General features: G+C 44.2%; 2 protein-coding genes across 7 annotated transcripts in view; one reads left to right on the forward strand and one right to left on the reverse strand.

The window, feature by feature from the left end:
- Positions 1–6,170, forward strand: part of CEP57 (centrosomal protein 57) — a 31,871-nt gene extending 25,701 nt beyond the window's left edge. For 2 of the 3 annotated variants that reach the window (XM_058184679.1, XM_058184680.1), the window contains exon 11: positions 4,875–6,170. In XM_058184679.1, coding sequence (XP_058040662.1) covers positions 4,875–5,072 — 198 coding nt within the window. In that variant the 3' untranslated portion in view covers positions 5,073–6,170. The remainder of the gene's footprint in view (positions 1–4,874) is intronic. The other variant, XR_009155291.1, reaches the window with a different exon arrangement.
- MTMR2 (myotubularin related protein 2) overlaps positions 8–13,788 on the reverse strand; it is a 65,427-nt gene continuing 51,646 nt past the window's right edge. For 3 of the 4 annotated variants that reach the window (XM_058184678.1, XM_058184677.1, XM_058184676.1), the window contains one exon: positions 7,358–11,857. In XM_058184678.1, the coding sequence (XP_058040661.1) occupies positions 11,696–11,857 (162 nt within the window). In that variant the 3' untranslated portion in view covers positions 7,358–11,695. Of the gene's footprint in view, positions 1,969–7,357; positions 11,858–13,788 lie in introns of those variants that run through there. The other variant, XR_009155290.1, reaches the window with a different exon arrangement.

Raw genomic sequence — 13,788 nt, forward strand, 5'->3', positions numbered from 1 at the left:
GAGTCACCCCGATGACTGCCTTCAGTCCCCTGTGAAATCATTGGAGAGTCAGCTTGCTATAGGGATTAGGCTAGAAACTGGAAGACTTGTGAGTTCTAGTCCTGCCTTAAGCATGAAGCCAGCTGGGTGACCTTGGACCAATCACTAGGCGACTGTGAGTTGTAGTCCCGCCTTAGGCATGAAGCCAGTTGGGTCACCTTGGGCCAGTCACCAGGCGACTGTGAGTTCTAGTCCCGCCTTAGGCATAAAGCCAGCTGAATCACCTTGGGCCAGTCACCAGGCGACTGTGAGTTCTAGTCCTGCCTTAAGCATAAAGCCAGCTGAATCACCTTGGGCCAGTCACCAGGCGACTGTCAGTTCTAGTCCTGCCTTAAGCATAAAGCCAGCTGAATCACCTTGGGTCAGTCACCAGGCGACTGTGAGTTCTAGTCCTGCCTTAAGCATAAAGCCAGCTGAATCACCTTGGGTCAGTCACCAGGCGACTGTGAGTTCTAGTCCTGCCTTAGGCCTGAAGCCAGCTGGGTCACCTTGGGCCTGTCCATCTCTCTCAACCTTAAGAAGAAGGAAGCAATGATAAACGACTTCCTAAATTTTGCCAAGAGAACTGCAGGGATTAATCCAGGCAGTTGCCAGGAGTCAAGTCTTATTTGAAAGCACCCTCCCCACCCACCCACAGACAACAACAATGAAATCATTACACAGAATATCTTTATTACAAATAAATACTAGCCAGAGAAGTATACAGTTATATAACGTACTGTGAATTGCCGAACTCAGTGGGACTTCTGTAACAAGTTCTAATTAAGTTAGGAAAAAAAATAAGGTAAAATGAAATAGAAATTAAAAAATAAAATAAAATGAAAGTGCTAGAAGGATAAATATTGCACTAGAAAACTGCCGTTGTAAAGGCGTAAAAGAAAACTTAAAATATAGTATAAAATGATATAAAAATTTAGATAAGAGTTGCCAAGTGACATTGTTATTTATTATTCCATCCAGTCAAGTTGAATAATAATTGCCTGGTTTCACTATTTATGTTGTCATAAACTCTGAGGCAGAATTTGCAGCTTTAAAAGTGACATCATCATTACAGTCTGTCCAAAGAAATGAGACATAAGTAACGTTTAAGATAGCATGTTAAAATATACTACATTAACGGTCTCTGTCATAAGACTATTTTGCAGCAATAAGATGATCTTGGTCAGTGTTTCTCAACCATGGCAACTTTTAAGACATGTGGACTTCAACTCCCAGAAGTCCCTAGTCAGCCATGCTCTCTGGGGAATTCTGGAAGTTGAAGTCCACACGTCTTACACTTGCTAAAGTTGAGAAGCACTGATACTATGGAGTCTATGGAGATTCTCAGTCATCCAGGTCATGGTTGTCCCAAAGGTGCTTTTTTTCCAGAGGCAACTGGACTTTCTGGTTTTTCTTTGAAGACGTTTTGCTTCTCATCCAAGAAGTTTCTTCTTCAATTCTGACTGAATGGTGGAGAATGAGAACTGAAGAAGCTCCTTGGCTGGCTCATAAACTTTACCTATCGTAGGTTCCTCTTCTGAAAGCAAGGGAAGCTCCTAGTATTATGTCTCTGTAAATCAAAGGCCATTATTTGCTGTACAGCACTTTCTAGCTTTGGTACAATCCAAAGAATGGAAGGCTATGCAACCTTCTTGAATCCCGAATCTTGGGTATACATCGACGCACAGGGCCTGCCTGTGATAGGAATGGCTGAAACTGAAGACTCCATCAGGGCTTAGTTGCACGCATGAAGCCATAGGTGATCATTCTGTGGCCACTGCTAGAGACACGAGAACAAACATGGAAGGACAACTGGTCCACAGTTGTTTTTTTTCTGGACTTCCTCTCTGGCATCTTTTAGATGTATTGGACTGGAAGATGATGGAGGCTATTCTGAACAGTTGGGGGACACTGTTCAAAAAAGCTGTTCTGTTGTCTTCAGCAGCTTGTCTGCAAAGACAGAAACATTTCTGGGAACCAGAAGCCAAATACACGATAGGTTTTAATTTAATCTGCTTCTCCAGTCAGTACTGTAGAGTAGTGGCCAAAGTTGTGGAAACCTTTTGGGGAAAGTGTATTTTCTAAAACTAGCTAATAACACCACTTTTTTTTTTTTGAAGTAGTACCATAAAATTATATATCAGTGGAAAGATAATCAAAGAATGAAATAACTATTACGAAGGATTTGCTATTAGAATAGCAGTTGCAGTATAAAGAAGAAAAGTGAAACGCATAGAAAAAAATGAGATATACAGAAATTATCACCCTGTCAGTTAATACTTAGTTGGGTAACCTTTAGCATGAATTACGGCCTTACAACATCTTCCCATGGAATGAACCAAGTCTTTTAGTTCTGTAGCTGTTATCATGTGAAGCCAAGATTGAAGGATTTCTTCTATTAACTGGGTTTTATTGCTGGGTTGCTTCTGACTAACAAGTTTCTTTAGTCGGCTCCATAGATCTTCCATTGGATTAAGTGGAACCCAATGGAAGTGGAATATGATTATCTTGAAACTCCAAAAAAAAGTGGTGTTATTAGCCATCAAACCTCAAAAATACACCTTTTCCAAAAGGTTTCCACAATTTTGGCCACTACTGTATGTAAATTTGCCCCCCTCTCCACCAATCTGAGATTGCTAACGATACCTTGAAGGTGGAGCCTTGAATATTTCCCCTTAAACCAGAGACTAGCCTCCATTTCCATTTCTTGCAGACTTACGATGTTTGATTTGCTCATGAACCATATGATCCATTCCTTAGCTTGACCTTGTTTCTTCCGGTTTTTTTTTTCCTTTTTGTCACGTTAAACCTACTTTTATCATGGGTTTTGAAGATTCAGGAAGCTCCGATTGGTCGGCATTGGGAAATATTGTTACAAGAGCAATTTTAAAGCTGCCGGATTAGTTTCCCTCCATCTCCCTTTTTTCTCAAGCAGAGGAGAAGCTGTTGATTCTTTCTGCCAGCGCTATCTTTTACTGTCCACGTAGATAGCCTTGCAGCTACACATATTTTTAAACTATATTTCTGCTCCTTTTTGGCATGGCTACGGACATTATAAAAATTAAGGGGATACAGCAGTACAGGTAGATGTCGACTTACGACAGATCACTTAGCAACTGTTGTCAGCATTCCAAGCGATGCACCCATAGAAAACAGAACTCCGAGGCAGGCAAATTCCTCAAAGGACAATTTATTGGATACATCATATTGGCACAACTGGTGAAAGCCAACTCTGAAATTCCCGTAGCTTTCATCTAATTAAAAAGTAAACATTTCCCCTTCCCCCCAAGTCACTGGCCACGCTGTCCAATCAAGGTGCTGGCTGGTTGCCTGGTTACTTCACTCCTCCTCTGGCCAGCCACCTGTCGGAATGTCCTTGGTTCCCACAGGAAAACTTTCTTGTTTTGGCTACAAAACTTCATCTAGCTTATTTCCCCGCTTCCACTATTGTGTGGCAACCCTGAAGCCTTCAAGATGGCCTCAGCTGGGTTCACTTCACGGTTGACAACCGTTTGAACTTACGACAGACCTCCCTAGGGCTGCTTACTATCCAGTCAAAATTCTGACGACTGGGCCCTCCGGTGGTCACGTTCTGGCCTGCATTGAGGACTGTTCGCAACGTTACACAGTCACATGACCACAATTTGCGATTATTATTATTTTTGCCAGAAACCAGTTTTTACTTCTAGTTTCCAGCAAAAAAAAGCACCCACTGTGGAAAATGCTTAATGTCTGTCGTGTTGACTTAACAACCACAGCGACTCCCTTAATGACCATGACAAAAAAGGTTATACAATCGGGCGAGCTCATCTGGTTGACCTAGTTAATGACCAGCATGACTTTACGACCCTAATTCCAGGCTCAATTATGATTGTAAGTTGAGGGCTACCTTGGGAGAAGAGAAAAGCTATGGATTTAATTGCAAGATTAATTGCTAGGCAAAGCAGCTTCTGAGATGTTGGATCAATAGCCATCAACTTAAGAACAATCAAAACACTGAGTTCATGTAAGAATTGTATCATGTTTTAAACAAGGAGATAGTGTGCTGCATTCATTAGAAGGTTCACACCAAGCAAAATTACAATTGGAGGAAGTAGGCTTGCCTCTGAAAAATGGTAGCGTGCCCAAAAGATTGTGTAGAATATATGGTGGTTTCTTGTTTAGACTCACATGCCTTTAAATATAATGAAAGATCTGAACGTTATAGAACAGTGATGGCTAACCTATTTGTCGTCGCGTGCTGAAAGCGGTGGGAGTGCAGAGGGGTTGCCTGCCCGCGTGCCCACTCACATAATGCAATGCCCCCTCGCGCGCCCCGCACATGTACGCTTAACCTTCTGTGCTCCCCCCATGCATACGCGTGTGATGTCTCCACACATGCACACGAACCCTACGCATTTGCTTGCGCTCTCCCACATGCGCCCCGTGTCAGAGACTCGAAAATCGGCTGGCGGGAGGCACGTGTGTATGCGTGGTGGAGCTGAGCTGGGCGACGATTCCGCGTGCCCACAGAGAGGGCCCCGCATGCCACCTGCGGCACACGTGCCATAGGTTTGCCATCACGGTTATAGAACATTAATTAAAGTTCTGAACATTATAGAATGTTCCTCTGGCATCCAGCTTGTGAGGAGCGAGGGGGGAAAAAATTAAGTGATCTGTGAGTGGCTGAAAATAGAAAGAGACAAAGACCATTTGTAACAATGAGCGCGCGAGTGAACAAGAACAGACATCTAAAATAGATTAAAGAAATTACCGGAGTGTGGCGCTTTTTGGAATGAGTGGAAGTGAATACAAAGTCCGTTTTAAAATGCCCCGATTCTTATTTCTTTTTTTATGTGGGTCGTGCTTGCGTGTAGCTGGAGAAGCTCAAGGTCAGCAAGACCAAGCAGCACGGCGCTCGGGATTGCTGTAAAGTGGACGAAGAGAAGAAGGTGAAAGAGGCTGGCATGAAGAGAAAGCCTGGCGGGCAGAGTAAGAAGAGCCTCCAGCTGCTGAGAGACATGCAAAGTATACAGTCCTCCTTCCAGAAAGATGACATCAGTTGGGACTGCTGATTTGTCTTCCCTCGTGTGTATGTGTGTTTTTGTGTGTGTGTGTGTTTTTGAGGGGTTTGCACCTTTTGTCATTCTGGCTGCGGCCCAACCAGCTGGATGAAAGACGATACATAGCGGCACCTTCTAAACAAAGGCTTCTCCTATTCTACCTGTATGCCTGATCGTGTTACCATCGTGGAGGGGAGCTGGGGATGGGTAGAAAGGGAGAAAAGATAGGCCGGCCTCTTATTATTTCATTGCTAAAGCCCCACATTGGCACCGCCACCGATGGGATACTTTGCTATGAAATGTAATCCTTGCCCTACAGTTCTGCTTCTGACCATTGTAACCTCATCGCTTGGGATGACTTCCTTCTAGGAGTGGCGTTGTTTGTTTTTTTAAACATTTCATTTGGAGCATTGAAAGTCAACTGGGAAAAAGCATAAGAATTATTATTTTTTTTGCAGTGTTTTGACTTTACTTCATAATCACATGTTGCCTTTGAATGGAGCAGTGGTACGAAGCCCTGTGTCACTTTTGACTCTTTTCAAGGTCTCGTAAGCGGCTTTTTCCTTAAAAAGAAACCGCTTTTTCTTCTCAGCACGGAGAACTCTGTATGGCCACTCATGTCTCGATGTTTGAGCAAGGTGCTCCCGTTTTGAAATACGGAAATTATGCACAGACATGGGAAGATTTTCTTTGGCATTCAATTAAACACCAGTTTTAAAAAAACCAAATTCTATATCCATTTTAACCATGGAATTGAAGTGATGTGGTTTCAGGGTGAAACTGAATTGCCAGGTTAATTTTATCTCATTTCTACTGTTCTGCTGAAAAGCAGATTAATACATGTATCCCCCCCCCCAAAAAAATAAACGGTGCCTTCGATCATGCTGTTTTAATACTGGCAGGCAGCTTTTTAAAAACTAATATTCTCTAGACTAGAATATCGGGTGATGGTTCTGGTACTAGGCAATTTTAATGTACATGCAACAATATTATTTATTATATTAATAATGTAAAGGCTTTCCAAAGATTGGACTGTAGTAGTAACTCAAAATGGCCTGAGCTTTTTTGAGGTTTGATTGGACTGCAATAAAGGCAAATAGAATAAATGAGTTGCGAAAACCAGTTGGCTCTTTGATCTCCCGCTTTCTATGACCTGCTGGACTCCAGGAACTGATCTGTGTAATCCACGCACAAAGCAGGTAGCATCATTAGTTGACATTTTGCCTTGCTGACAGATGGCCCATTGCTGGCTGAAATGAGAAGGGACACCTGGCGAAGTAGTTGGTGGGCGCAGCCTATTTCCATCTCCTGCTGAAGCAGAGAAAGGAACACGCCTGCTCACTCCAGTCTAATCTCTCCGTTTCTTTTGCAAATAGAGACCAAACAGAAGGAACTAGAATCATCCTTTGCTTGAGCTCGAAGCAAAATATTAAAGGGTCACGATTGAAAACTGGCCAACTGAAGGATGGACGGTGACTTTTGGGTTGCTCTCCTGACTCTGCTCGGGGCTACATATTAGAAGTATAAGTGACCAGGGTTAGAACTGGGAATTTTTTTTTGCAATATACTGTAGGATAAAATGGTTTAAAATGGCATCAGAACACATTTGTCAAATGTTGTTATGGGACAGTTTCTTCCACCCTTCCCCAGTCTTTGGTGGGGGGAAGTGTATGCCATCAAATAAGGTGACATTTTACTCTTTGGTTCATAACTCTTTCCTCAAGGCAATGCATGACAAATAATCATGTTTAAGACAAATAAAGGAAAGCTATCCCCACATTAACACAGTTAAGGCTTTGTAGAGAAGGCTTGGCTCTACCTTGGTGGAAATGCTGGAATAGATTGTATGCCATCGGATACCCTTGTGAGGATTCTGATTGAATTTAATAATAATAATAATAATAATAATAATAATAATAATAATAATAATAATAATAATAATAATAATATCAGAGTTGGAAGGGACCTTGGAGGTCTTCTAGTCCAACCCCCTGCCCAGGCAGGAAACCCTACACCATTTCAGACAAATGGCTATCCAACATTTTCTTAAAAATTTCCAGTGTTGGAGCATTTACAACTTCTGCAGACAAGTTGTTCCACTGATTAATTGTTCTAATTTCTTGGGATAGTAGATATATTTGTCCTTATAGAAGCAGTGTAGCCCCTCTGAAGCCTAAAGACCCACAACAGTCTGCTGTTATCATCCCATTCTCTTCCATGTCCACCAGAAGAAACAGCTCAATCCTGCCCCACCTCATGACTTCACACATAAAAACACACAAAAAGAACTATTGCACTTTGACAAAAAGGAGGAAAGTTATATTGTACTTTGTAAGTTTGGCACATCCTTGTAATTGCCTGCTAGTTGCCACGTCTCAAAGGAGCTGCTGTTAAAAGTCCAGTTTAATATACAGAAAGCTTTACAAAGTAGTTGGAAAATATACAAGATGCTCCAGCTACAGGCCTATTAAATCCTGGCTGTTGGCAATGATGGATGAGACTGCTGAGAATTGTAGTACAGATCAGGGGAGAAATACTCCTGGTTCGGACCGGATCGCCCAATCCGGTAGTAATGGCAGCGGGTGGTTCGGAGAATGGGTAGCAAAAATCCCTGCTCCCCCAATTCCCAGCTGAGCTGTGCGATTATCAAGAGGTGTTTTTTTTTTTACTATCATCAGGGAGGGATGGGATCATCAGAGCCTTTTAAAAGCATTTTTTCTACAACCTCTTCGGCCAAATAGGTTGTAGAAAAAATGCTTTTAAAAATAAAATTAAAAAAAAATCCAGTTGGCCACGCCCACCCAGTAACATTTCCCCACCATCACCAAGCCATGCCCACAGAACCGGTAGTAACAAATTTTACATTTCACCACTGGTACAGATACTACATACTTTATTTTAGCCAAAAAAAAACCCCAAAACAAAGTTAGGTTGCAGGAATAGAATTTAAGGAAGTCAGAGGCAAGGATGGTATAAATTAGCCTTGCATGGCACCCATCATATGTATTAGGATTATAATTCCCTTTGAGCATCCTACTTGAGAATTCTGGGCGTTGCATTTCAACCCATCTAGAGGAGGCTGCTGTAACGTATCTCTCCATCATCTGCGAAAATTAGCCTACTATAGGTAGTCCTAAACTTACAACCATTTGTTTAGCGACCATTCAGAGTTGCAACAGCACTGAGAAAAGTAAATCCAGTCTTCACATTTATGAGCATTGCAGCATTCCCCAGTCACCTGATCAGAATTCAGGCACTTGGAAACCAGCCACGCATTTACAACCATTGCAGTCACCATTTTGCTGGCTTTGAATCAGAATAGAGCTGGAAGGGACCTTGGAGGTCTTCTATTCCAGCCCCCTGCTCAAGCAGGAGATCCTATACCGTTTCAGACAAGCAACTGTCCAGTCTCTTCTTAAAAACCTCCAATGATGGTGTTGTGTCCCATTCCTCCGCTGATGGCCAGGTCGGGGAAGTCCGTATCAAGCGTGCCTCTGCAGCTCTGCCAAAGTCCTATCAGAGTTCTCAAGGCAGGCAGGAGACCAGAAAGTGACTTCAGCAATCCAAGGTAGACTTTGCCTGACTCAGAGAATGCCAGAAAGCAGATCCTTTATATAGGCCATGGGGTGTGGCTCCATGACTCAGCACTTATCCAAGCCTGCCCCTCCCTTCCTTTTGCTGACGCCGCCTATCAATTCTCTGGAAGCGAGGATCTCTCCAGGCTCCAGCTGTTGGCAATTCACATTCCTCAGGCTCACATGCTGTGGGGGAGGGGGAGGGGTCTAGTTGCTCCGTTTGCCTGGGCATGGAGCCAGGGCTGGGGGCTGGAGGCATGTCAGGCCCTTCGTCTTGCTCGGCCTGTCTGGGCATGGTGCCAGGGCTGGGGCCTGGAGGCATGCCAGGATATTCCTCAGCGTTCGGCAGGAGATAAGGGGCCCGGCTGCGGGGAAAGCGAGCGAGACACAACAGATGGAGCACTCACAAGGTCTGTCCCACTGGTTAATTGTGCTCACTGTTAGGAAATTTCTCCTTAATTCCAGGTTGCTTCTCTCCTTGATTGGTTTCAATGGAGGAAGCCATATCTGCTGAACGCTATTATTCACTTAATAACGGTGGCAAAAAAAACCGTCATAAAATTGGGCACAAATCTTACTTTAGCAATGGAAATGCTGGTCCTAATTGCGATCGTAAGTCGAGGACTACCTATATAGGGATATAGGAGGAACTGCCTTTACCAGAGAATATGGTACTGGTTCATCCATCCAGCAGTGGTCGTAAAGATTTAATTGAGACTTGCCTTGAGATGCCAGGGAACAAAGATTGTAAATGCAAAGCATTTGAATCTTCAATCTATTGGTGTGTTCATACCATATGCTAAAGCATATACAAATGAAGGCAAATACAGATGGTCCTCGACTTACGACCACAGTTGAGCCCAAAATTTATGTCGCTAAGTGAGAAATTTGAGCAAGGTTTCCCCCATTTTACGACTTTCCGTGCCACTTTTTGTTCAGCGAATCGTTGCAGTTATGAAGTTAGTGACATGGTTGTTGAGTGAATCTGGTTTCCCTGTTGACTTTGCTTGTCAGAAGGTCGCAAAGGGGGGATCACGTGACCCCGGGACACGGCAACCATCATAAATGTGAGTCGGTTGTCAAGCATCCGAATGTAAATCATGTCACCATGCGGCAACAGTCATGAAAGTGTGAAAAATGGTCATAAGTCACTTTTTTCAGTTGCTGTTGTAACTTTGAACGGTCACTAAACAAACTGTTGTAAGTCGAGGACTACCTGTATACCTGTCCCAGGATAATGTTGCAGGATCCAATCTGGGTCAGTCACCGGGACCAGAGGATTAGTCTTCCGAGCTTTCAAACTCATATTGGAACCTATCCTCAGGGACCTGCTCTCTAGCAGAATCTGTAGAACTTCTATCAGATTGGTAGAACTTCTAACCCAGATTGGATCCTAAATCACACCTCATGATTTCATTTATATTTGGATCCTTTTTGACAGCCCTGCATAAACAAAACTCTCATTTGTTGACCATGCTGTATGGTTTTAATTGCCTGATCCACCAATCACAGCACCCAGAGATAGAATAAAGGTAAAAGTAAAGGTTCCTCTCGCACATACGTGCTAGTCGTTGCCGACTCTAGGGGGCGGTGTTCATCTCCATTTCAAAGCCGAACAGCCAGCGCTATCTGAAGACGTCTCCGTGGTCATGTGGCCGGCATGACTCAACGCCAAAGGCGCACGGAACGCTGTTACCTTCCCACCAAAGGTGGTCCCTATTTTTTCTACTTGCATTTTTTACGTGCTTTCGAAACTGCTAGGTTGGCAGAAGCCGGGACAAGTCACGGGAGCTCACCCCGTTACACGGCAGCACTAGGGATTTGAACCGCTGAGCTGCCGATAGAATAGATGATAGATAGATGATAGCATAGATGGATACATTTGGCCTATAAGTGGCGTAGTGGCCTAGAGGTGGAGCGCTCGCCTCACAATCGAGTTCAATACTAGGTAGAGGCAGGTATTTCTCTCTCTGGGCAGACTGAGAATATATCTGCTGAAAAAAACTCCGCACTGGTGCCAGGAAGCGCATCCAGCCAATAAACACTCAGCTTCATTCAGTTACTCCATCCCACAAGGGATTACAGGGTCAGTAAATGACATTTGGCCTACTCCCACAGATGCTTCTAAGTTACCTTTCCCCAAGCTAGGTGTTGGCTAGATGTCTGGCTTCAATCTCCACCATCTTCAGCAATGGCCTTTCCTCAACTGAACACCCTCCAGCTATTGAATCTATTGAGAGTTGTCACATCTGGAGGGCCTCATTTCCTCTTTACATAAACGCCACTAGAAACATGTGGACGATGCATCTGTTTCCTCATCCCTGTGTAAAGCAATTAACCTCAGAAGTTTTGAATTCTTGCTTTTCTTTCCCTTTCAGGGGTCGTATTTCTGTAAGAATGAGGCACCACAAAATAAGTCTACCGCTGATAAGCATCGGAAGCCAAGAATGCATAATTTTCATACGCACGATTGCAATGAATATTCTTCTTTCCTAGCATGCAACTCATTACGATGACTTGCATTCCACTTGCAAATTCCTTTGCATTTTGTGGAGCAGTGAAGTAAGTGGGCAAGGTAAAATTAGCAAAGCCCACCGTATACATCAGAAGTCCCTGTGAGGGTCTTTGTATTCAGGCGGCTGAGGTTTGAAATAAGTATGACCCTGTATAATAAGTGCATCTCTCCACCACGAAAGTCAGTGCTAAAGATTTTGAACTCATTAATAAACGTCCTATAGTTGGGTCTTGAGATGCCATGCAGCTAGTTTCCTCAATTATATAAGAGGTCTTTAAAAAAACAACAAAAAAATTCCACCTCTCGTAGTGTTACAACTGTAATAAAATACCCTGGAGAAGTAGACCATAATAAATACAGTGTCTAGACTCAAGAAAGCTTCTTTCTTAGAAAAAGGGGCTACCAACAAAGAGTCCTCCTCCAGCTTCTCCTCAATCTGTTGCTTTCCCGCCATGTTGGGTTACAGCTCCCCTCAAGGCCAGCCAGGGGATGCATCAAGAAGTTGGGGAAGAGCGTCAGGTTTTGGAAGATGGGGGCGCGTGATGTCATACAATCGTCTGGACGGGCGTAACACACTGCGCAGGGGAACCGGCCCGCTCCGAGGAGGAAGTAGAGCGGTTGGTGATTTCTCGCTGGAGCTCTTCCACTTTTTTCTGAAGTTCTGCTCGTTTTGCCAGGAGTTCTTTGTAGCGGTTGTGTACCGGTTCCTAATGGCAAAAAACAAAACAAAACAAAAAAACATACCTTGCTCACTCTCTCGAGAAAGAATGTCTATGGAGATTCTCAGTCATCCAAGTCATCTCCACTTTTTGGTTTTTCTTTGAAAATGTTTGTTGTGGCCCGTCAGCGGCCAGCAGAGCTGGCAGCAGATTCGGACAATGAGGAGGTTGGGGAGGAACATGGGCCAGTCTTGGAGTCTGGGGAAGGTTCTGACGAGCGCTCTGCGCCGGAGGCAGAGATGGGGCCAGGGCCATCTGACAGGTATCAGCTGCCTTCGGAGGGAGACATCATTGAGGCAGACAAACAGCTGGAGCCTGTTCCCAGTGTATGCATGGGCAGAGTTGTCAGATGAAGGAAACGGCTAAGGAACAAGGGTTGACTTGGGAGTAAGGCCACAGGTGGACGATGAAGGGCCCCTCCCAGAGGGAATAAAAGAGGAGCGAAAAGGGAGGGGTGTTTGCAGGAGACAATTAGTTCATTCCTGCATTCTTGCCAAGTATTGCGGAGTCTGAAAGATATCGGCGTGGCCACTCTCCAAGCCTGATAAAGGTCAGTAATTGTGAACTATCTTGAAAGACTGTGGGAGAGGAAAGACTTTGCTGGAGAGGAATTCACTGTAAATTAAATAAAAGGGGGTTTATTGGGATGAGGACTCGGCTTTGTGCTGCTGGGGAAGACTAGGTCGGAACAACATTTCGCTTCTCAGCCAAGAAGCTTCTTCAGAGCTGACGAACCTTCCTGGATGAGAAGCTAAACATCTTCAAAGAAAAAAAAAAAATCAGAAAGTCCGCCTGCCTCTTGAAAAAACAGTATCTTTGGCATGTCTTGAGACAGAAGATTATAAAAACCTAGAAGACATTTTTCATGACCTAGCAAGAGTTCCAGAATAGCACTAGCACTTAGACTTATATACCACTTCCCAGTGCTTTACAGCCCTCTCTAAGTGGTTTATAGCAGGGGTCTCCAACCTTAGCAACTTTAAGACTTGTGGACTTCAACTTCCAGAATTCCACAGCCAGCTTTGCTGGCTGTGGAATTCTGGGAGTTGAAGTCCACAAGTCTTAAAGTTGCCAAGGTTGGAGACCCCTGGTTTATAGAGTCAGTCTATTGCCCCTAACAATCTAGGTCCTCATTTTACTGACCTCGGAAGGATGGAAGGCTGAGTCAAACTTGAGTCATTCAGGATCGAACTCCTGGCAGTGAAATAGCCTGTAATATTTCATTCTAACCACTGAACCACCACGGCTCCTCAACAGAACCTGTTCAAAATACCCAAATTCTCTTCCGGAAAGGCTATACAGGTAGTCCTCAACTTACAACCATTTGTTTAGTGACTGAAGTTACAATGGCACAGACTTATGACTGTTTTTCACGCTTACGACCATTGCAGCACCTCCATGCTTACATGATCAAAATTCAGATACTTGACAACTGGCTCATATTTATGACGGTTGTAGTGTCCCAGAGTCACATTATCATCTTTGTAACCTTCTGTCGTGTCCCACTCCTCCGCTGACGGCCGGTCAGGGAAATCCGAATCAGGCTTGCCTCTGCAGCTCTGCCCAAAGTCCTAGCAAAGTCCTCAGAGCAGGCAGGAGACCAGAAAGTGACTTCAGCAAGATAAGTTCGACTTTGCCTGACTCAGAGATTGCCAGAAAGCAGATCCTTTATATACGCCATGGGGTGTGGCTCCATGACTCAGCACTCATTAAGGCCTGCCCCTCCCTTCCTTCTGTTGCCTCCGCCTATCCAGTCTTCTGATGCGAGGGTCACTCCAATCAGCAGCTGTTGGAAATAAACTTTCCTCAGGCTCACATGCTGTGGAGGAGGGGGAGGGGTCTAGCTGCTCCGTTTGCCTGGGCATGGAGCCAGGGCTGGGGCCGAGGGGTGCTCCCTCCTCTGCAGCCTGCTTGGGCAT

This window comes from Ahaetulla prasina, chromosome 5, assembly GCF_028640845.1.
Source record: "Ahaetulla prasina isolate Xishuangbanna chromosome 5, ASM2864084v1, whole genome shotgun sequence".
In the NCBI taxonomy this organism is placed as follows: domain Eukaryota; kingdom Metazoa; phylum Chordata; class Lepidosauria; order Squamata; family Colubridae; genus Ahaetulla; species Ahaetulla prasina.